The following is a 25,181-nucleotide window of genomic DNA, read 5'->3' on the forward strand; positions in this document are numbered from 1 at the left end:
ATTAGTTGTTAAGTTAATCACTGTCAGCTCATCACCACTGTCTGCCTGAATTACCACACAAAATGATTCTTGTTACTTATTCACTACTTACTTTCTGTAAGTTGTTTTCACATCACTTTACAAACCAGTACTTGAATGTTCACTAGCTTACTCTTTTTATTCATAAAGCATTGTAACAAAAATTAACATTATATTTGCGTGGACAGCTTTTGCTTCTTTTTAACGCAAGATTTTTACTTAAAATAAAGTATTTAATACAAATTTGTCAGAATAGTTAGAGAATCCACTTTAATTTTTCTTTGCAGCACTTTAGGAACAGTTTCTTCAACCTCGCATGCAGATACAGAAACAGTAGGTTATTAGCTCTACTCTCTTGTAAGTGATATAGGTGACCTTCAGATCTAATCATTAGATTCTCTTCTGAGCTCTACCCTTGTAGTCTGTGAAAACCAGTTCATTAATCCTTTTAATCTCTTCACAATCCAAGGTCACTGTACCAGTCCCGTCCTGTGAAATTAGTGAGTGAGTGGAATGAATGAATTGACAAAAAGACTTCAGACAAAAAAAATAAATAAAACTTTGCTGCCAAAGTGATCCACTGCCTGCTTGTCACTGATAAATCACTCATCCTGCAGGTGGCTTTTGCAGAAAAACACGCAGTCAAATAAACAAACACAAGGTCTCCTCTCTCTTTAGCATGTCTCGTTCCATCCCATTCATAAACCCATGCAGTGGATTTGAGGAGGTTTTCATGATTATGCCCAGTGTCCTCAGGGTCCGAGGCACCTCTGCTATTAGGCTTTATTAAGACCAAGGTTACCCAGGGACATGTCTGTTAGGGTGAAATGATATGGTCTGCCACTGGTCTAAGTGCCAGCCTGATGAATCTGTCAACAGCACAGGAACACATCACAGACATGATTAGAGAGATAGAATGAGAGAAACTGAGAATAAATGAGGGCTAGGAGAAGAAGATGAAGAGGTGGAGGGATAGCAGAATTGGTCTTGGGTGGGAAGGGGTAATGAGTACAATTTCAAAGGGTGGAAGATGGATAAAGGATAAGGACTAGCCAGCTAGCAGAGACTATGTCCAGATCGATTTACATGTCTCTGGCATTGATCAAACTCCCCTGTGTAGGGAATTTACCTCCGCCTCACAAAGGATGACTGATAAAGTGATTATCAGTAAAAAAAAAAAAAAACCCTGCTGCACTGACTGTGTATGTATCAGGGCATTTTGTGTGTGCACGCATATTTATGTGGTCCACAAGGAGGGAAAAGTGATAAACAGAAAAAGATGAAAGTAAGAGAGAGATTACTTTTTTCAGTTCAAAAACTTTGACTGGAATGGAATCATACAAATAAATGATTTTATTTTGTGTTTGTTTTGCTCCCAGTGCGACCAGCTCAGTTGTGAGAGATAACACAGCTACCTAATGCACACATGCCTCACCTCACTAAACACTGTTAAATCCATTGCCCCCAAGCCTGTCTTTGTAAATTTCTAAACCAATTTTGGATAAGCTAGTTCTCCTAGAAGCACACATTAATATCCTCTCAAAGTTAGTGATTATGCCCTGCACAACAAGTAGATTGGGATTCATTATGACTGATGTCTTTCTGCAATGTCGTAATGAGTAGATAGTGTGTGTTTGTCCTTGAAACAGATGTCCTTACGTGCTGTTACAAAGATTGACATGCAGCAGTCTACAGCTACTAAACTCCTTCCAACCAACATGCTTGTGTACGCACCAGCTTGCCTGCCTCCTGTCCCTTATTCTGCCCTACTGGCTCACTGACCGACATATGGATGGATGGAGGTGGCTCTTGGCTTGCCATGATCAGTGGAGTGTGTGTACAGTGTGTGTGCGACACGGAGTAATGTATCCACATGTCACAAGTATGAATGGCTGACAAGCTGACTGGTTTTGTCTGTGAGCCAGTAGCCAAGCTGTGCAGTCTCCTCCCCTTCTGCTCACTAACGGTTAGACCAGGTCTCCTCCTCTCCATCCATTACCCCATCCAGATCTCACTTCTTCTCCCATATGTTATCTGTTTATCTGTCATAAACCTCTCCTAAAATTATATTTACAAAAAGTCCCATTTGAATTGTACTTTTCCATTAAAGCTAAAATCAAGCATGAAATTTAAGTAAGAATGGGAATCCTGTGTGACATCTTGACCAAACAAAGAAAAAGAGATATACAGGCTCAGGCCTTGAATGAAATGTGACTTGTATGATGTTGAAGACTGGTAGATTAAGAGTAAAGAAAAAAACTGCTTAGTTTAAAAAAAAAAACAAAACAGAACATGAAGTGATCTGTGAATTATAAAACTGAACTGTATGAAAATAAATATTTGGGGTGGAAAAAAGATGCTATGCTGTGAAGATGATGCCATTAGAAAAAAAATACACAATACATAATAAAAACATAATAATGTGTCATGCCATCATAATTTCTGTTTTACACAGTGAAATTGTGTGGTTCACTTTTGTGGTACCAGAAATATGGAAACAAAAAAAGTAATTGTCATCAATTAATGTCCCACAAAGTAAAGCCATTAAATTGGAGTGGTCTCTCATGTCTTTTGTTGTGACACGCTTGTAATTCATTACATTACTGCCTCATGTTATCGTTCACACTCTACTTAGTTCATGGCAATGTTAAACAGGTTGTCCTTTCCCCATGTTGTGTTAATTAACAACAGAAGATCCAGGAGATAGGGTGGTGATGTGCAGGGAGTATAGATGAAGCTGGCACAACCCCTCCATAACATTTTTCTTTTGCTGTTTTCCATTGCAGAGAAATTCATGGCTTTATCACTTCCACATCCACTCATCCTCGGTCTCTCTTTTTTTTTTTTTTTTAAATTAAATTTAATTTTTTTCATTCACCGAGCATCTCTTGCATGCACTGGGTCCTCTGTGTTAGCATAGCCACCCTGCCTTTTTTTTGTTCTTTTAAAATCTGACACACATGGTTGCCCTGCTGACTTTGATCCTTAGATCTCAGTATCAAGGGACCATTCACTCACTTGCCCGGGGAGGTGACAGAAATGTCTGTGTTTTGGTTGTGCAGGGTGAGAGAGACAGGCTGGAAAAATAGTGTGAGGTGCAATAAGTGGAGAGTGAGAGATGACAGAGCCTGCGATCCAATATTTTACCCTTTGAGATTTTGTGCTCGTTTCTGTGTTTGGTCACTCCGTCGCATGTGACATGAATCTAATTTCTTGGCATCTTTGTTGTTGTCTGCATGCCTGTAATCCTCTGGCCTCTATCACTGGCCATGGTGATAAAACTATTGATGTTGCCACTCATTTGTTTGCTCATCCATTGAGTCATTTAGATCCAGGGTTGTAATTTAACAGATCAATAGCAAGCTGATGGAACTATGCTAAACTGGCTCATCCTCTGAATTTGGAGTGACACCAGTTACTCCTATGTCTTATTTGTCCAAGTAGCTTCCAGCCATCCCAGCCCTTCTCTCTCACATAGGCTTGTCCGTACAGCAACATCTGTTCTTCACCTGCAAATTACAGTGTAATTAAAGGTAATAAATCACATAAGATGTATTTTTTAGAAAGAACATCAAAATTAAACATGATAACAGTCCTTCAGACCACCATTCAACACACAGCTTATTTTGCTTTTTTTTTTAAAATTACAACTGTACTTGCAATTGTAGTCTTAGTTAACATCTTTAAAAGAATCACTGCTGCTGCCTATTGATTCATCTGTTGTGGCAGGATGTGACACTGATGGGAAAGCCTGTGGGTCGAAGTGTGCCAATCAACTCTTTTGCTAACAAGCGCCTGCTCTGGTGTCTTCTGCTAATGATGTCCACTTCACAACAATAGCCACACTGCTTTACATTCGACCCCTGTTTTCTGGTGAGGCGTCTTTTTTCCTGCCTTGCAAACTCATTTTGTTATCAAGAAATTGACCAGAAATTGCTGTAATTTGAACTGCCAAACACAAAAAGAACACAAGACAAGATAAAAAGAGTGTGTCTTCATCTGACCACCTGTCCATCTGTTCAGGTGCATGTGTGTATCTTGGTGAACAATGTCCAAGTGCCTACTAATGAAGGCCTAATGAAGTCCCATTGAGAAATGGCAACTGGAGAGAATTGACTATACTCACAGATGTGAAATTTAATGAGAGAGTGCGCCATGTAGAGGAGCCAGGCCAAGACAGGGAATGACCACCTGGTATTATTTATTACTAACATGTCATGTTATGGAGGAGTTATGTGTGTATTTGAATGAGTGAGCGGTTAGTGTCTATGCGGTAAAAATGCAGAAACTGTTGGTGGTCCTCCTTTGTGTGTGATGCATGCGCTAGTTATGCATTAATCGGCTGCATGAACACAACACATACTGTGTGACCCCTTTTCCAGGAGAAAGTGAGGTATTACCATATTTGTCCATTCATTTTTTTTTTTTGATAACTGTAGGCTACTTAATAAAAAAAAAATGCACTGTACATTACTAGAAAAAGCAAAGGTTGCTTCACAGATTTATAGTAGTATGTTAATCAGCACCAAATCTTGCAATAGGCAGACTGTTGTGCAGTTAAGTCCTCACATTAAGCCTCATTTCTCTCTCTTTTTTTTTTTCTTCAATTAACTAAAAGGTGGTGTTAAAAGAAGCTTAGGAAGTCAGCCCTGTAGGATTTCGACAGCTCATCTGAGTCCTGGTTAGCATTAGTCTCCTTGCAGGGAGCCTGTTGCCAGCTAGCAAGCTAGCCACCTTGGGCTCATTCTTAACAATGCACCTTAGCCTTAGGTGAGAAAGTGACATAGTGCAGGGCTGCTGATAGCACTCATTAGCGTCTGGATTAGCCCTGATTAGCCTAGCTTTTGCTCATGCCGATTCTTCATGCCAGTGCTAATTATACATTTACCACTTTATACCGTTTTCAGACTAAGATGTGTGCCTAGTTTTTCTAATAGACTTTATAGAACTTTATATTCTGTCTTTTTTTTTCCCTAGATGCAGCTTGAACAATAAAACTGCATTTTCTTTTGAGAGACTGAATGTATTTAAGCAGTTTTTAAAATGTGTTTTTGCCACATATTGCTTATGATAAGGAGTTTGAGTTATTTTCCTGAAAAATATGAATTGTGTATAAAAGTATACCACAATCACTGACTAAGCAGAGACTACTAACAAAAGCTGTTTTGAAATGAAAGCGTTCTGAGTATATAAGTCATTAAGACATGGGAATTTGAATTTATTACTTATTGAACAAACAGCTTTGGAGAGTTTAATGAAAACATGAATTAGTTAGCTGGCACATCACAGTTCTGACTTCATTCCACATGAGTTTTCACAAAGCTAAGCCACACTGAGTATGACATTAAAGCAACGTGAAGGCTGTCACAGTCAAGTGACAAAGTGAAATTGATTTTGATGAGATTGAGAGAAGAGCCTTTAACTCACGCTGTTCTTTCATCTTCATCCTTGTCAGTCAGTTAGATGCTGAAGGTGGAGGGAAAGACTGGCAAGAATTGTGGAAGGGTGAGCTGATGACCGAGAGGAGACCAGCAGGGCAGGGTGCTGAAGAGCAGTGGTGGATTCTGTCGGAGTGGGTTGCATGCTGATTTTCAGTGGCAGCTGTACATGCTGACAAGGACTTCTGGAGATGGTGATACAAATCCAAAGCAATCAGCTGGATTTTGGTGAAATTAAGCTTTGTATAGTGTACATGTCACCTAGTAGCTGTCTACACAAAACAAAACAAAAAACTTAGGGACTTTTGTTTTCTCAGCTATCTGCTACTTCTGGACAGTGTAGTGTTTATATTTACAGTCAATAACTCAGACAGCTATGAAGAATCCTCTTGTGGGCAATGTTTATGTACCTGAGTGCACATTTTGACCCATATTGACCTACTGTTGACTGGGTGAGTAGAAGTCTGTGCACAGTGTTCAAATGTGGAATGTCTGAATCTGACAGATTATTCTTCCTCACATTTCTTGTCTAAACAAGCTGACTTGTGTTCAAATCAGAAAAACCAGTGGACTAATGAAATGTGGCAGTATTTCCAAGGTTTATTTTGTGAGAGAATGTGTAAGATAAGGCAAATGCAGCCTGTTTTCCATCAGTTTTTGAAGCAAACAGTATTTTCCACATGAGATGGCAGTTATTACTGGCTGGGAAGCTAACCAGAGTGTGATTAAAGCTTATCTCTGTCCTTTCTGCTACTAGAAAGTAACAGTCAGGGGTCCTTTCTTTAGTTTACTTATTCCAGAAAGCTCTGACACTACTGGTTATACAACCTCAAGTTGGAACACTATACAAAATGTCAATAGAAACAGAATGCAATGAGTTGGTAATCTCATCAACCCATTTCTGAGTAGGTTCTCAGTCATCCAGGTCATCCAGGTACTCTTGAGAGCTTTAAAAAAGAAGGCGACTGGACTTCTTTAAGTTTATTGAAGATGTTTCACCTCTTATCCAAGAGGCTTTGCCCATTCTAAAATCAAAAGGTGGAGAGTCCCAGGTATTTAAACCCTAGTGGGGATTTTCCCTTTTGGAGGTGGTTGTTGACCCCTTATTAATCATATGTGTCATCACATGAGCCAAGGTATGAAAAAAGGCATGGGTCAGTCCCACCAGGGGTTTCGGATGAAACCTCTGTGAGACCTTCTCCCACCCTATCACGTGACCTATTGAGAGCACCTGATGTAAGGTGTGAGTGTGGATTGAAGCATCTGGGAAGGGATCTCAAGGCTGCATTGTATGTGGCTGATAGCTAGTGTCGTAAGCCACCACCTCTGTTCAGTCATGGTCATTCGCAGTACATGTAAGAGATGCCTTCTTTTATTCAGCTTTCAAGCCATCTGTCTTCTCCATCCAAAATGTGAACATTGGAATCCTCGATAGAGTGTCCTTGCTCCTTTAGGTGCAGGTGTACAGCTGAGTCTTGTCCTGTCAAGGTGGCTCTTCTATGTTGTGCCATGTGTTTGTGGAGTAGCTGTTTGGTTTCTCCAGTGTAGAGGTCCGAGCACTGCTCACTGCACTGCACAGCATATACTATGTTGCTTAGCTTGTGTTTGGGAGTTTTGTCCTTGGGATGAAACAGTTTTTGTCTTAGGCTGTGACTGGGTCTGAAGTCCACTGGGATGTCATGCTTGGAGAAAATTCTCCTGAGTTTCTCTGACAAACCTGCAACATAGGGAATGACAGTGTTCTTCTGTTTGTCATTCTGTTTCTCGCTAGTTGGTGTCTGACCTTTTCGGGGCATCTTTGCTGACCACATGTTTTAAGAGCTTCCTTTGTCACTTTTCTTTCCCTTCTGCCTTAGAGGGAATGTTTTGTGTTCCACAGGGTAGTGGGAGTCAAAGAGTAGGTACTGGTCTGTGTGTGTGTGTGTCTGGGAACACCATGGTGACCCCCCCAGATCAGCTGAAAGAGGTGGCTGGGAAGAAGGAGGTCTGGGCTTCTTTGCTTAGGCTGCTGCCCCCGCAACCGAGCCCTAGATAAGTGGAAGAAAGTGGATGGATGGATGGATTTCACAGTTACAAACATTTGGCACATCAGAAAACAAAGTATTTGACAAAGAAGACCCAGGACTGTTTTCAGCCAGAATCCTATATCAGACAAGAATGGGACAACATTCCTCTCCCAAAAGTCTCCTCAGTTTGAAGATATTTATGGACTGTTGTTAAAAGAAGATGGGATACTACACTGTGGTAAATGTGATCCTGTCCCAAATTTTTTGAGATGTGTTGGAGCCATCAAATTCAAAATGAGCCAATATTTTTCATGAAATAGTAAAATGTCTGTTTAAAAATTTAATGTTTTCTATGCTCTGTTGTGAATAAAATATGGATTTTGCAAATTTTCAAATCATTGGTTTCTGTTTTTATTTTCATGTCACACAACATCCCAACTGTTGCCTCCCTAAAATATTTACATTTTGATAGGGTCAATTCTATTATTGGTGTGAATGGAATGGAGCTACATTGATATTGCAGTAATAAAAATATTTTTCTCTGTCTTACAGGTGGAGCGAGAAATAGCAATTCTGAAGCTCATAGAACACCCGCATGTTTTAAAGCTACATGATGTCTACGAAAATAAAAAATACTTGTAAGTATCAGCAGCTAATTTTGGTCCACTTTTGATTTGTGTAAAATATGCAAAATCATAATTGCAATGCAGACACAGTGAATGTTTGTAAGTTTGTGTAAAAACTTTTATGGCTAAGAGATATCATTACTATTAGGTGCTGTTTTGGATACCAGAACAGGCATTAAAATGCCACAAATCATTCTGCTGGCCTACAGAGCACTTGTGATTGGTGTATTACGATTGCAGGCCAACAGCTATAGCCTTGGAGGGATAGATGCTCCATTAGTATTGGCATGAAGCATTTAATTTGGTTGTGCACGCTAGGGGACTGCTAATAGGGAGAGGAAGCCTCCTTAATGTAAACACCATGACATGCTTATCAGAGGCAACACCATGGCATTAAGAAACATTAGCCATGGAGAGCCCACTGCAGCTGCTGCACATATGCACACACGCACACATACAGGCACACATAAGTTTATCAGCTTACTTTAGCAGCAGTGAGTGACAGTCCCATCAGTTGTTCATAGTAGACCTCTTGATCTATAAAGGACTATTTGTCAACTAAATTCAATTAGTTTTCATTTTTAGCTTACAGACCAAATGGGATTGGACATGCAGAGCTGTACATGTCATCCTTTAAGATGATAGGAACTGCAGAATATTATGATTCAACCTATAATTGGATTATTAAAATCACATTTTGTGCACATTGCTTCATGATTTCTGACAGACGGTCACTAGTAGCTTCACAAAAGACAAATTGATTTACATTTGCATCACGAGTGACTTGAATACACTCTGAGCTATGCATGGATGATGTAATTTTTTCTTTAATATGGTTCAGATTCTCACTCAGATATCTCCACTTGAAAGCCAATAATTGATAGACATACAGCATGTTTGGAGCCTGCAGTCCCAGAGCTTGAAAGATTTATTATTCTGCTGGCATAAGCTGTTTAAACCGGCGTGATGGGTGTGTACAAGAGGTGATAGAGAAGTGGAAGGAGTCTGACTGGAACTTTGGTAAAAGAAACAAACTGTAGCAGAGGAATTTTTGTACTAGCTACTACTGGGAAATGCACAGTTTCTTGCAAATCCCACCGCCAGTGCATCCTTTTGATGCTAAAAATTTATTAATCATATTAAATTGTTTGTCATGAATCAGTAAAATCAATCAAACAAGGAGTGCAAAACCTATAGTTGTGGTCAGAAGTTTCCATACATTCATCATGAGCAGGAATATCATGGTCATTATGGGTTTTCACTAATTTCTTTCAACTGTTCTTTTTCAGGGTGGATTGATTGTACAGCATACATCTTTACTAATGTTAAAAAACAAGAATTGGGTGCACACATTTGAATTTATTAAGAATTTTCTCCACACATTGTCAAAAGTATACATACAGGCTAAAATATCAACATATACCCCCACAAATATTTGGTTAAATGGCCCTGAGGAAGTTGCACCTTGGCCAGATGCTTTTGGTAGCCATGCACAAGGTTCTGGCATAAGTCTGGATGGATATTTGACTCTTCTTGTCAGAATTGGTAGCATTCATTTAAATTGTTTGGTTTCCTGGCACAGACCTGGCTTTTAAGTGTAGCCCACAAATTTTCAGTAGTGTTGAGATCAGGGCTTTGGGAAGGCTATTCCAGAAGCTTAATGTTAGCCTGCTCTATCCATTCCAAAACCAGTTTTGATGTATGTTTGCGTTCACATGCATCCAAGTTTCAACCATCTAGCTGTTGACTTGAGGTGAAGTTGAAAAATTTCATTAATCCATCCACTTTGTGCAATATAGCAGTACCACTGGCAGCAAAACAGGCTCAGAGCATGATGCTGCTGCCACCATGCTTGACAACTGGGACAGTGCTCTTAGGTTAGTAAGCCTCAAGTTTACTCCTTCAGACATACCTTTTGTCATTTTGGCCAAATAGTCCAATCTATGTCTTGTTTGACAATCAAACCTTTCTCCAGAAGGCATTTGGCTTGCAAATTTCAGTCAAGCTTGAAGGTTTTGATTTTGGAGCAGGGGCTTCTTTCTTGGTCGGCACCCTCTCGGTCCATTACAGTGTAAAACCTTCTTTGCTGTGGACAGTGACACTAGTCTTTGCAGTTCATGGCAGGTTTGAGCCTTGGTAGTCCCTGGGTGGTTCCTGAACATCCTAACCAATTTCCTGTCATCTGAGTGTGACAGGAATCTGCAGTTGTTTAGAAATGGCTCCAAAAGACCTTCACAACTTGTGTGAATCTGCAGTTCTCCTTCTTAGATCTTCATTGACTTCCTTGGACTGCCTCATTGTTCTGAATAATGGTCAATCCAATAAGTGCTGTCAAACAAATCCTTTTTATTTTTGGTACATTAAGAGAAACTACCAACCGTAGTTAATCATGATAACTAACTAGAAGTTAATAGGCCTTGGTCTTGTCAAGTTAAGACATTGTAGAGCCTTCAGTACCACTATGTATACATATTTGAGCCTGTATATGCACTTTTAACCCTGTGTGGATTAGAGAAGATCCAAAATAAGTTCAAACTTGTGCATCCAGTTCTTGTTTTTTAAATTAATTAGACAATCATTCCACCCTGGAAAAAGAACTGTTTAAATAAATAATTAAAAGAGCCAATTTACCATGACATTCATGCTCATGATCAGTGTATGTAAACTTCTGACCACAGCTGTATGTATATGAGTTTACAGTAATAAACCAGTAATAAGGTTTTGCATTTTCATAAATTTGAATACTTGAGTTTCTAAGATGGAATATTAAATCTGATCCTGATTCCTGCAGCATAAGAAATCTCTTTTTTTAGAGCCAAAAAAAAACCAAACAAAAAAATATATAGTGTGTGTGTGTGTGTGTGTGTGTATATATATATATATATATATATATATATATATATATATACACACACACAGTGTTAATCAGAAGAATTACAGCAGTAACATTATTGTGTGTTTTTTAGGGTGAACTCAGTGGAGTGTCCTGCTTAAAAGCTAGCATTAGTCTAAGTAACAGACTAGGAAACTGTATTTAACTCAGAGGCATATCATATTTGAAGCTGTGTTTATTCTGCATGCAGTATATCTGTGTTTTTGTAATTTGTGTTCACTCACTTGTGTTTGGACTGGTCGTTATTTTTGCCAAAGCTGCTACGGCTTTTCCAACAAAGGTTTTGCCTTTGGATTGAGGGTTGTTTAATGAGCACATGTGCTGTGGTTAGTTACAGTTTGTGACACCATATGTTAATAAAATGAAAGAGATCTACAGTATGTGCACTCTAATATCCAGCGTGAGAGAGACAGAATATTTTAGTATCAGTCTGGATTTTATTTTGTCCTAGTGAAGATGGAGGGAGTTTGAGTACAGGATATATGAGCAGTTGAGATAGGAGCAGGGGCAGGGCACTGCTTGCTTTCAACCCACAGACACAGCTGCAGGCGTGGGTCAGTGAAGATTCATCTCCTCCCTCTCCCCTTGGAGCCGCAGAGCATGGCCACACAGTCAGGATGACAGAATGCCTGACCACACAGACTCAAAGGCCACCTGACGAGAGGCTGCGTGAAATGATGAAGTGATGGGAAGGATGATATTCGTGTGTGTGTGAGAGAGAGTGTGTGTATTTTATGCAAGTAGATGGACAACAGATCTTTAACAATTATAAAAAAAGAACAAACAGAAATGATTAATCAGCATCATATACCTTTCAGAGTATCAGATCATTGATTGTCAGTTTTTTTTCTGTGTGCTTTGAGGGAACTATCTTCCTGCCATTGCTCAATTTCTCACAAACATTTGAGGTCTAAGGTTTTTCTTTTCTTCAGGGCTCTGTCAGGCGACTTGCAGAGAAGGCAGTTATTTGTTCCTGCCTCTTCAAGGATTTTTTTTTTCCTTTCTGGGTGGCTGTGTGAGACTTTTTTTCTCATGTTCTTGTCCTTATTTTGCCCTTATTTCTTTAACCAATTACCCTGTATCCTTTCTGTTTCTCAGGTACCTCGTGCTAGAACACGTGTCTGGTGGTGAACTGTTTGACTACTTGGTGAAGAAAGGCAGGTTAACACCTAAAGAGGCCAGGAAATTTTTCAGACAAATCATGTCTGCCTTGGATTTTTGCCACAGTCATTCGATATGGTAAGTGACATCCTCATGCAAAAAAGACAAAAAGGTTGAAAAGGGTTGGATTGGATTCACAGAACTATGCTGATAAAGATACTGACTGATGCTATTCATTTAGATGTTCCCCAGTGTTTTTGACATTTGGAATATTAATATAGTTTTGATACAAAACAAGGAAAGGTATTTGCTTAAATATACATTGATGCTTCAATATATGAAATTAAAAATATATATATTGACTTTAAAATGGTAATGAGCTTATCTACCCTCTACATGCATACAAATAAGACTATAATACAAGAACTTTGTTTTAGACAACAGTGAAAACCACAGACTTCGTGTAATATTTGAGATACTTAGAGTTAAAACTGTGAGAGCCCCATTCATTATGTGGAATCCATAAAAACATCACTTACAAAAAAATATATATATATAAAACTATCATACCCAGGAGGCGTAACAAAGTCAATTTGGCTGTCATACAACATTGAACAAATAATGAGTTCCCCAGTAATGAATTCTGGAAAGATGCAGACTCTTCCTGAAGTGAATCTATGAGCTAAATTTCAGCCAGTTTATTCAGATCTTTAGAGTGCTCTTTAGTTTTCATACCAATGATTCATTATGGAGATTACAGAATTTAAAAAAATTATATTGCTTGCTTTGCCAAGTGCTTATGAGCATGGCTGACATATGGCAAAGAGAATCTCAGACACATATCTGAATCTATATGCCTTCTTTTCAAACAAACTCATAGGAAATACAAGCTTATCATGATAAAGATGTAGTAGTAATTTGAAAAGTTGAAGATTTGATAGAGCTTGCTGCAGATTCCATCACAGAGATACAAAATGTCTGCTTCGTTTCCGGTGGACATTTGCAGAACTGAGAAGAAAGGACATTTTTTTTTTTTTAGTACACATAGTATATTTTCTTAGCTGTACTTTTCTCTCATACATGACGAATTAGCCCCGTGGAATGGTCTCAGATCACTTTTCAGGTGTCTCTATTTATTTCTGCAGAACCTGCAAGGTTCGGCAGAGTGAAGACAAGAGTAGAAATCATCTTATCTGGAAGGAGGATATACATAGACGTAGACAAACTGTAAAATAGTGTAAGCACACCCTGTGGAAGAATAAACCTCAGAACCTGATGCTCGTACCTGCTGTAGTGTGTGTGCTCATTTCTCTTCTCCTTGATATGAAGCATTTTCACAATAAACCCATCTATATTTTATACTCTGTGTCTTCTGGAAGATTATTTCTGCATGAGAGTAAACCTGTTTTCAACATAATTTCCATAACATGCTCCAGCGTGACACATTGTGTTTGGCTTCAGGGGGTAATTTAACTGTTTACCAGCTCATAGACTAGAGGCAATCATATATACTTCAGAAGTCAAACATGTCAGCAGGAGACTGATTTAGGAACCTCATTTGTTTGTATGTGTTTGTTTGTTTGTTTGTTTGTTTTCTGTGTGTGTGTGTGTGTGTAGTATAGTGTGTGCCAGGTACAGATTATACATAGTGAACATTTGTTTTCCTAAAGCAGAGAGTGAGTTTGTTTCTGTTTCCAGAGAGTATATACTTTTATTCTGTATTTTATCCTCGCCTTCTTGCATGGCAGGGCACCAGGACCGTAGAGCCGAATAATATCAAATGCATTTATTTTTTACCTCGTTGCCAAATAAAAACTATAAATCTGCAGCTACTTGGCAGAAACTGCAAAAGGAAATTGAAAGAGGGACAAAATATGGTCCTGCACCCAGCTAATGGAAATATATTTTTTAATATATACTATTTCCTTAATCAAATAACACAAGGAACTTAATGACATAATACAAACAGATACAGTGAAGTCACACATGAAGAGCTGCAAAAAACCTTAATCATTTGTTTATTTAAAGAGTAGTAGAGTGTTGGAGAGGAGACCTAAGACATCAGAGGCACACAGATTACACAAAAAGTGAGCCTTTAATTTAGGCTGAAGTGAAAGTCAAAAAACACACATCCACAAGGAGAAATCAAACACTATCCACAAACCAGCAGGGAACGCACAGGGGAGGTAACCAGACAAGTCCAGAAGGAACCAAAGAAAGGCAGGTCAGTAATAAGGTATACATACACAGAAGACTGGGGATGAAACACAGGACGGTAACGAGCACGATCAAGGAATCAAGGGAAGACAGGAAGTAAAACTGAAAGAGGACATGAGAGAAGACAAACCTTCAAAGTAAAAACAGGAACTAACAAGGGAGAGTAGTGCTAGCCAATATACCCTACTCAAAAATTTTAAGGAATATTTTTTTAATCAGAGTATAGCATCTATCCAATTAAACTTGTGGGATATTGGGCTTGTCAGTTAAGTAGCAGAGGGGGTTGTTTATCAGTTTCAGCTGCTTTGGTGTCAATGAAATTAAAAACAGGTGCACTAGAGGGGCAACAATGAGATAATCCCTAAAACAGGAATGGTTTTAAAGGTGGAGGCCACTGACATTTTCCCTGTTTTTTTACTAATTTTGCATTTGGCTAAAGTCAGTGTTACTATTGGTAGCATGATGCCTGGACCCTAGAGAAGTTGCAAAGGTAGTCCAATTGCCATTTGCCATAGTATACCAGAATTGCCAGGTCCGCTACCTATACCATGTGCTTTTACAGATGATAGCAGGTTCACCCTGAGGATATTGATGGATGTGAAAGAGCATTATGTTACCTTTACCATCATTCAGACTACTGGTGGGTCAGTGATGGTCTGGGGAGGCATGTCCATGGAGGTATTCACACACCTCTACAGGCTAGGCAACCCTAACTTCCATTAGGTATCAGGATGAAATCTTTGGCCCATTGTCAGACCCTACACTGGAGCAGTGGGTCCTGGGTTTCTCCTGGTGCACGACAGTGCCTGGCCTCATGTGGTGAGAGGCGCAGTTCCTGAAGGATGAAGGAATTTATACCATTGACTGGCCCTTAAGCTCGCCTGACCTAAATCCAATAGAACATCTCTGGGACATTATGTTTTACCACCACCAGGTAGCATCTCAGACTGTCCAAGAGCTCAGTGATGCTCTGGTCAAGATCTGGGAGGAGATCCCCCCAGGACACCATTTGGTGTCTCATTAGGTGCATGTCCTGACATTGTCAGGCATGCATACATGAATGTGGGGCCTTACAAACTGAGTACCATTTTGAGTTGCTGCAATGAAATTTTGGCAAAATGGACTAGCTGGCAGCATGATTTTTTCACTTAGATTTGTGGCATCTGATATGTTTTCAGTTCTCCTTTAATTTTTTTAGCAGTACACAAACACAGCAAGTATGAGACAGTGAAATACAAAGGGACTGGAGGAGACAGAGGGAGGACCAAGACTATAAATCTATAAAACCTAGAAACTGGAGAACAGAACTAAACCAATCCCTAGAACAAAATAAAGTAAACAGAAACCAGAGACTCAGTAAGAAAACAAGGTCACAATAGAATAATGAGGAATTAAAATGGTAATCCAAACTCTAAGTACTAGAACAGAAAACCTTAGCTGGAACTCAAACTCAAATATCTTCAGTAAGATTTCAAAACAAAAAAAAAACTCTTCAACTGAGTAAAGTTAAACACAGAAAGACTGAGGAAACTATCACATTCATAACATTAAGTTATTGATGATGATGACTTTTTTTTTTGTTTGTTTTTTTGACATAATGGACCTGAGGCTAGTCATGCAGTATAGTAGGTGTTTGGCAAAACTGCAGGGAAAAAATAGAACTGAAATCATTGATTTTTTTTTTAAGGTATAACATAATTTTTCAGTTAGATGTTAGTCTTGCCATCAATTGTTTTCTGAAGAAAAATATGCAGAAAATGTAAAATGTTTTTGTAACCAAGACTGTTCATTCTGCTTTACTTGCGTGTGTCAACTGAATCAACATGGCGATTCAAATATCACATTAAAAAAAATTAACATTTGAATAAACAGTAGAGCATAGCAAAGCTGTTGTACAAAACACAGGGCAACAACCAGATCACAGTGCATGTTTACTTGCAGAAGTAACAGTCAAAATGTGGTCATTATCCAGCACATTATGATTTTGTTTCCTTGCTGATCACACTGTGATAGTAATCACTAGCAGGGGCTTCAGATTTAAACATTAGGAGATCATCATAAAACCCTAGCACAGCCACGGCCAGGCCATGGCCATTGCATTTTTCATTGGCACTATAACTGTTATAACTGTTACCCAGTTATAGCCAGTCAACTCGTGATGATAATGTATGCCCATTGTAACTTTTGTGTCAAGGCTATGTGGCTGAAAGTGCCACAAAAAGACATGGAGGTTTTTTCTACTCCTCCATGCCTCTATGACTCTAAGCCAGTGAAAAACAGCATGCAATATTCTGTTTAACCTGGAGCATAGTTTTGAATGCCTCCAATGTAAAATTAGTATAATGTTGCACAGTTAATTAAGGGGGAAAATTAAGCTAATTTGTCATGGAATTATACAGTGCAATTCCTATGATTAGATATAATTTGTATTTTGCTGCATAGTTTATAAAAGAGCCTGTTCCAGTATAGCTGATGATATTTATTAATTTAAAAAAATGTGAGAGCTGTTATGGATATTACTTTACACTTGAATTATCTTTGGATGATGCAGTCAGCTTCATTTTATTGAACCATCAAACAGGTAGCTGAGGCATTTAATCTAGAATATTTAGAAGGATGGAAAAAAGAGAAAACAACCAATATAACAGTTGCACTACTGGAAATGGAACAAAACTGTTCCACCTTAAAAGAACAAAAATTAGAAGTCTTTTAACAGATTAGATCAATTAGGAGGAAGCACCTGGGACTGACATTAAGTGCACGCACATAGATAGATTATCAGAGCACCTTTGTAGTAAATTTCACGTGCAGATTTACCTCTCCTTCCCTGTTTTACTTTGTTGCTCCTCGAATCCCCTCACTCACACTCAGAAAATGATGCCTTGTAAATCTGTCATGAGGAGGATTATTTAGGAGTGTTGCTACACCTACTCGCCCTCCTCCCAACCTCAATTAGGACCAAACAGACAGGCAGACGCAGCCTTTCTCACCTCCCTTCCATTCCCACTAATGAGATCCCAGCATCCCCTCAATAAAAAAGCGTTTCTGCAATCATTCCTTCCATTTTGACTTGTCTGCACAGGAGACCTACGCAGGTCATTAGAAGTGCCCCTTTTTCTCTGTGACTCACTGTGCAGAGTGGGGGTAAACATGTGCTCCTCAACCTTCCTTTTCTCCCATTTTCACTTCTTCACATTGCCTCGTGCTTCCGTTTTCCACCCACATCTTATCCCCAAATATCTCTCTTCAGCTTGATGGATGTAAGGCTTGAAATAAATGAAATAATGCAGGGGGAAACGGGGGTTTTATGACTCAGTGTTTTCTCTGCCTGATTCAGATTGCTCTCTGATTCAGACAGAGTTGTCTTTTTTTTTAGGGTGAGAAGGGGACAAAGTGAAGCGCACGAGGATAGCTGCTGTGGGAGTTGAGGCAAAGATAGGTGCAGCTGGGGTAAAAATGGATGTGAGAACATAATCTTTACTGGAAGAAATGCATAATGGATGCTGCAGCAGTGAGAGAAGAATCATCAATATAGATCTAGTGTCAAACTAGCTTCCTATCCTCCCCCCTTTCCTTCTCATTAAGACATGTCTTGTATTTGGATATTATTTGAAGTCTTCTGATGCGAGAGCTGCAAACCTGTGACTCATACAGAGACGGACTGACTGGCAGACTGGTTAGAGCACAGATCACAGCACAGCGCGCCTGTGATAATATGACATTTTACTGATATTTAAAAAAAAAAAAATTGTCTTTCAGTTCCTCTGCAGGGACATCAGAGGTCAACTTCAGAACAGCACTTCTAGAGTTGCTTCAGATTCAGTTTGTTGCTCAAGGTCACAATAACAGTGCAACAGAGTCAGTGTTTCAAAGATGTCATACTATTGCAGAAAATTTACTTCTTCATTTACCCTAGGAGTCACAGTAACAGGATCTTGTCAGTCTTTAACAAAACTCAGTATATATACTGTACTCCCTCCTGAAAAGGTAATGTGGGAGCTGGTCATAACAAATACGCACCAGAGACACAGATTACTTCATATGAAAAGTATTTATTTATTCTGTGGTTTTTATATTAAATATTCCACAGTCAACTGTTATTGGTATTATAACCAAGTGGAAGCAAATGGGAATGACAGCAACTCAACAATGAAGTGGTAGGTCACGTAAAATGACAGAGCAGGGTCAGTAGAGGCTGAGGTGCATAGTGTGCAGAGGTCACCAACTTTGTGCAGAGTCAATCGCTACAGACCTCCAAACTTCATGTGGCCTTCAGATTAGCTCAAGAACAGCGTGGAGAGAGCTTGATGCAGCTGAGCAGCTGCATCCAAGCTTTACATCGCCAAGGACAAAGCAAAATGTTGGATGCAGTGGTATAAAGCACACCGCCACTGAACTCTAGAGCAGTGGAGACGTATTCTCTGGAATGATGAATCACGGTTCTCCGTCTGGCAATCCGATTGACCAGTTGATTTTGGTGGTTGCCAGGAGAACAGTACTTCTCTATATACACTATGCCAAGTGTAAAGTTTGGTGGATGGGGGATTGTGGCATTGTTTTTCAGGTGTTGGGCTCGGTGCCTTAGTTCCAGTGAAAGGAACTCTTAATGCTTCAGCATACCAATTTCATGCTCCCTGGGAACAGTTTGGGGATGGCCCCTTCTTGTTCCAACATCACTGCGCACCAGTGCACAAAGCAAGGTCCATAAAGACATGGATGAGGGAGTTAGATGTGGAAAAACTTGACTGGCCTGCACATAGTCCTGATCTCAACCAGATAGAACACCTTTGGAATGAATTAGTGCGGAGACTGATCCAGGCCTTCCCATCCAACATCAGTGTCTGACCTCACAAATGCACTTCTGGAAAAATGTTCAAAAATTCCAATAAACACACTCCTAAATCTTGTGGAAAACCTTCCCAGGAAAGTTGAAGCAGTTATAGTTGCAAAGGATGGCCTGATATAATATTAAACCCTGCAGATTAAGAATGGGATGTCATTCAAGGTCATATGTGTGTGTAGGCAAATGCGTGAATACTTTTAACCATATAGTGTGCTTTCGTTAAGAGGTGTTATAAAGGAATTCGCAAAGGCTTTCTCTAGTTCAAGTTAAAAAATCTATAACATAGCCTGGCAATCAGTGCAACAGAGGTCAAGAATAAAGTTGTGGAACTGATCAAAATGACTTTCCATTTGACAAATGTTCCAACAATTAAATGCTTCTCTATAGCTTGGCAGGAAATGCCTCCACCACATAAGAAGCCTTTCAGTAGAGTGGGATTAAGAATGGGATGTCACTCAAGTTTGTATGTGTGTGAAGGCAGACAAATGAATACTTTTGGCAATATAGTGTAAGTCTTTTTTAAATTCCTTTTCTTACAAATTTAGCTTTAGCTTCACTGTCAGTGAACATTTGTTGAGCGTGATTTAAAACACATTTTGAATGAATCTCCTTAGGACTTAAAAAGTCAGAGACAAGTCCAGTAGTGTTGGTAATACTCACTGTTTCGTTTTTGCTCCTAGAACACATTGGTTGACATCAGGATTGGTATTGGCTCGCTTCTCATTAGTATAGTGAGGATAATGGAGAAGAGTTCATGTCATGTGCAGACAGAAGAAGAATAGAGCCTATTCAGAATTAAATCTCCTCCACTTGTGACACGCCCAGTGATTCTTCACACCCACTCACATCACGCTGCTCGTCATATGTTGTGTATGCATTGATAGGCTCCACTTACGTCTGCATGGACACATTCAAAGCTGTCTGCAGATAAGCTAAAATGACTATTTCACCCTAAGCGAAGTGGTCTTTCCACCTGTGTGGGACTTTAACCGTTTCACCAAGGAAGCTTGCAAGTGCACCTTGGGAGAGAACTCATAGCTTCAGGTTATGTGCTCACACATATTAACACAATCTTTCCTTCTCCTATTCCTGATAATATGATGCGCACATTATTGCTGCCACCTACATGTGCACAAACAAATGCTTGGTCCAGAAGTCACGTTAAACCCACGCAGTAGCATAATCATGCACATCATCCACATCCACCTTTCTCCCTCACTTTGTCTCTCCCACACTTTGTTATTAGCTGCTTTATTTTTCTCTTCCAGAGGCTTAGACAACCACATGCATGAATAGAGATACTATTCATGTCTCTCAAGCGCCACTCATTACATAGTGGCATAGTGGAAAAGTAGTGGCCGATATGTGGATCATAATTATTACACAAATTAATTCTTAAAATAAATAATAGGTCATTCAGAAAGTGCATCTTCACTGAAGTCCAGTGCCTTTTTGCAGTTTTAAAGTAAACTAAATGTGTCTCTACCACAATTTAGTAGGCTATTTATGTGTCAGTGTTCTACCTCTTCACCAAGTTTCGTGAGCTGTGTCTTGGTAGTTTTTGCAGAATCTCGTAGACAAACAAGACACAGAAACTATTACATACCTTCATCAACTCTCATCTGTGCAGAGAAATGACAAATCCCATTAATTTACTTCATGGTTCATACATAATTTTACGCCATTTGAAGCCTAGCTTGCTCTCTTTTAGTTATGTTAATTAATTAATTATGCTCCACAGCTTGAACCATCAATAAGTCAATTTTTCTGTCAGTATCATGCCCTTGTGGCTGTTTGCGACTTTGCTGACATTTGTAGGAGAGTTGTCCACGATAATAGTCTGGCTGCCTCCCCGCCTGCCTGTAGAAAGCCTGTGCCATATAGCCTATCATTACAGCTGATGGTTCCTAAAAACACAGAAGAGGAATCTTTTTTTTTTCCTTTCTGTTCTTGTCGTTATATTTGTCTGATATTTTCTTCTCCTGCAGTGCCAGTTTGTGTTGAAGTGTAACTTTGTGAGAGGAGAGAAATTGATGTTGAGAGGAGGTGGAATGGAAAAATGGAAATGGGGTGGGTGAAATGGTTATGGAAAATCAAGCAGGAGGAAGGAAAATGAAAGTAGTGGGTTGGTTTATGGTGCTCGATTTAGCGGGAATGGGCTAGTGGTTGTAAGGGGATGATTGTTGTAAGAAAGGTAAAATAAATTAGGCTGTGAAATAGGAAAACAAAACAAGATCAAGTGCAGAAAAAAATGACATGCTGTTAGATGTCCAGATAAGAGATGATGTTGAAGAGTACTGAATAGTCAAATTTTGTACAAGGCACGGATAAATACTTAAAAGGAGTTTTGCACCACCACAGCACCGTCTAGGTTTTTAAATATGTTTGCCACTCCTTCACTCCGCTGCTTTTCTGGCAGCTTGTCTGTTTATTCTGCCTTGAAGGTCCATTGCTCATCCTATCATCCCTAGTCAAACTCCTCTGGATTAAGAGCAAACGCTGAGTTGCACACACAGATTTGGCACAACAAGCAAACAGTTTGTTTATTGCTGTTCTGGCTGTCATTGTAATCCCACTTTTAGTAACTGCATTATATGCAACAATGCATTAATGCCCTTATGTTGCTCAAAACCCCAGAGGAATAGATAGGACTGCACTAGATGACACAAGGGATGCTCTGGTAGACAGTCAGAGGCACGTCTTGGGTGGAAAATAGCTGTTTGCTTCCTGATACTGATCCAGTTTAAATGCAAGTCTTGTGACAGGAGATTACTTAAATGTGTAGAGCATCTGTGTAAAGAGTTTGGTAGCTGTCCAAGTTTTGAATGCAACAAAATGAGAGATCAAATGAGTCCCGAAACAATGTGTGGGCCTCAACTGTGGCACTTAAATGTGCCATGTGGAGTTTTACTTAAAAAATGATAACATTCCTTTGAGATGAGATTCTGCAACCAGTGGCAATCCCATATCTCTACAGTCTGGGACCAAACTCTATCCTACAAAATGATAACACTTGCCCCCACAGAGTGGGGTTTATCAGAGACTACCTCCAGAGTTTAGGAGTGGAGAGGATGGAATGGGCTGCTTACAGTCCTGACCTCATTTCCATTGAACACTTGTGGGATCAGCTTGGGCTTGCTGTTCATGCCAGAGTGACCAACACAACCACAATGGCTGACTTTCTACAAATGCTGGTTAAAGTGGTGTGTAAACAAGTTTGTGACCAGCATGAGGAGGAGGTGCCAGGCTGTTGTGGCTGTGTATGGTTCTTCCACATGCTACTGAGGTCCCTGTTTGTTAAATAAATAAATCAAATTGCCAGTATGTCTTGTTCCTTCAGACAATAATCATCCAATCCAATAAACAAGACCAAACAAGAATCGGTAAAAGCTGTTTGGCATTGGTGGAGAAGATTTAGCAAGTTTTTCACAGGTGCAGCAGCCCACATATTCAACTCTGCTGCTCAACCCACAGATACATTTTCTTTACAAATGTGGCACCATTTAAGGGGAAATAAACAGGCTTTCCATTGGTATAAGATTTATTGCCAAGAAGCATTGTTACGACAAACAAATAATCAACGAAACACACATTTCCTAATTTTTTTTGTGCTAAGTTTGTATATATTCATACATTATGGACATATAGAGCAAACTAATAATAAATGTTACTGTAAAAGCATCATTATCATTTTTATTGTCTCTGTCAAATAAATGAAAACATATTTAAATATACAGTACCAGTCAAATGTTTGTATCCAAACGTTTGGCTGGTACATTGAGAAAGACTTTGATGGAGGCTCTAAATAATTTCTTGTGCTGTTAGGCTGTGTGTAACAATGTAGCTAATGCAATGTAGTGTATGACATACAAGGCCCCGAAGACACAAATTCAACTCTTTTTACCAATCAGTTGCTTTAAGCTGCAATGCAACTCCATTAACAAAAAATTTAAAAAATAAAACAGTTTTATCTTTCTCATCCCTCATTGCTCTGAATACACAATTAACCCCATTGGCTAATGAAGGATTGTGCCTAGCACATTCGAGTCAGCAGTCAGAGTTGTCCTCTTTTTCTAATTCCATAGAATATTAGCCTAAGGCTTTTTTTGAGTGAATGTACTTGGTCTCTCCCTAATTGGGTCAACAGAAGCCTAAAAAAGTTTGAGAGAAAAAAAGAAAAAGGTAGAAAGAGGAGGATGACACAAGGGTATGCCAAAGGCTAAATGGGTGCATTTTGATTCCCAGCAATGCTTTAAAACCCCACTCTGCGTATTGTATTGTGCCAGAATAACTGTAGTACCTCATGAAAATTCAAAACCAGGTGAGCCATTTTCCTGGCGTGTTAATGGGTCAAAAAGATGCATTTGATCCATTAGTGTTCGTTTTAAGTGTTCTCGTGTAGCTAATTAGAGCCACATATCCTGGTGTGAGCAGGTTTAATGAAAAGTGACATTAAAACATGGTATATGCCAAATGTGTCAACATGGGAAAAGTATATTTTCATTGAATTTCAAACTAGTCATAAACAGCACATGACCGTAAACATGTCTGAGAAATTATAGTCATGTGAGCCTCAAGAGGACAGAGTCATTACAGCACACTGCAAAATAGAACATATCAGCAAAATATGCACAAGTGACCACAGGCAATTAAGAGCACGTTGTTCAATTGCAAGAATCATGTCCAACAGACCCTTGGGGTAAAGCCCTTCCTCAGATAACAGAAACTGTAGACACAATCGCATTCCCTTTAAATTACACAGAATCATCATCAGAGCTTAGAGCTTAGTGCATAGTGAAGTGACAGGCCCATGTTACAGACGAAGGCAGAAACTGTGCTGAAATGATGAATGACTGTACTAAACTTTAAACTATGCACCCCCTTTGTTATTTTGATTTTTCTTCTCTAGTCCTTGTCTCTATTTGAAACAAGCTTAGTAAAATAGATTTTAACTCCTCGTAGAAACCACCTTTGCAAAAACAAAATGCATCCATGGCATCGACTGTATTTTTCTTTTTCTTTTCCTTTTTTTTTTTTTTAAATCTGATGGTATTTTTTTTAAAAAGAAAAACTACTCAATTTTATTGCAACTCTTGAATTTGTTTTAACAGCCTCCACTCCTGCTTGACATACACAATGTCCCTTCTTTGAGACATGCTGTGTGAGCAGGATTACAGTAGCAAAGTGCAGCCTAATGTGACAGAGAAGCAGTTTAATGGTCCATTATAGATACCAGGGTCTTGACAAGCAGTAAAGCATTTAGATGCAATTTGTTCCTCTGGTGCTTCCACTGCTTAAATTTGCTGTTGCTTTCTTTTTTGTGGAATGCCCTCTTGAATGTTGCCTCTTTATGTTTTACGTGTGATAGGCCTATGGTAACACACTTTTTATGTCAAGTTTATGGGTCTTTGTGACTGATTTCTTTTTTATTTTTTGCATCTGAGGCAGACAGTTCAGCGAGGGAATACTTGATTTGGTCAAAATTTATGTAACAGTGCTTAGTGAATAAACAATGACATGATTTTTAAAAGCCATGAAGTTAAAGATGAAACATATTTTAATTTCCTAAGTAAGATTATTTATTTATTTATTACAGTTTCAAAATAACAAAAAAGGAAAAGGGCCAGTAGCAAAAATTAAAGCACCCTGCATGATCACTGCTTACCCCTTTGGAAAGTATCACAGCTTATAAAGGCCCTTTTTTTGGAGCCCCTTCACAGGCTATGAGTTCGTATTTATTGGGTATGAAGGTGTGGGTTTGAGGTTCTTGGGTTGTTTTGCATGTACTGATCTTTTTAATGTCTATCCAAAGATTTTCAGTGATTTTTAGGTAGAGGTAATGTGTGGGCTGTAGCAGAAACTCGAGCTTGCACCTCTAGAGGCTGTGGATTTTTGGGGTGTATTTAGGATCATTATGCTGTCTTAGAAGTCATTCTCTTTTCATCTTTGGCTTTTTTTTTATGATTATGTGATATTAGGTTTCAGAACTGGCATTCCCCACACCCAAAGCGTGATGATCCACACCTGTGCTTAACAGTT

At 39.1% G+C, this 25,181-nt stretch overlaps 1 protein-coding gene across 2 annotated transcripts in view; it reads left to right on the top strand.

The window, feature by feature from the left end:
* Positions 1–25,181, top strand: part of brsk2a (BR serine/threonine kinase 2a) — a 192,579-nt gene that overhangs the window by 125,589 nt on the left and 41,809 nt on the right. For both annotated transcript variants that reach the window (XM_030731717.1, XM_030731718.1), the window contains 2 exons: positions 8,015–8,100; positions 12,080–12,220. In XM_030731717.1, the coding sequence (XP_030587577.1) occupies positions 8,015–8,100; positions 12,080–12,220 (227 nt within the window). The remainder of the gene's footprint in view (positions 1–8,014; positions 8,101–12,079; positions 12,221–25,181) is intronic.

Source organism: Archocentrus centrarchus, chromosome 6 (assembly GCF_007364275.1).
Source record: "Archocentrus centrarchus isolate MPI-CPG fArcCen1 chromosome 6, fArcCen1, whole genome shotgun sequence".
Taxonomy (NCBI): domain Eukaryota; kingdom Metazoa; phylum Chordata; class Actinopteri; order Cichliformes; family Cichlidae; genus Archocentrus; species Archocentrus centrarchus.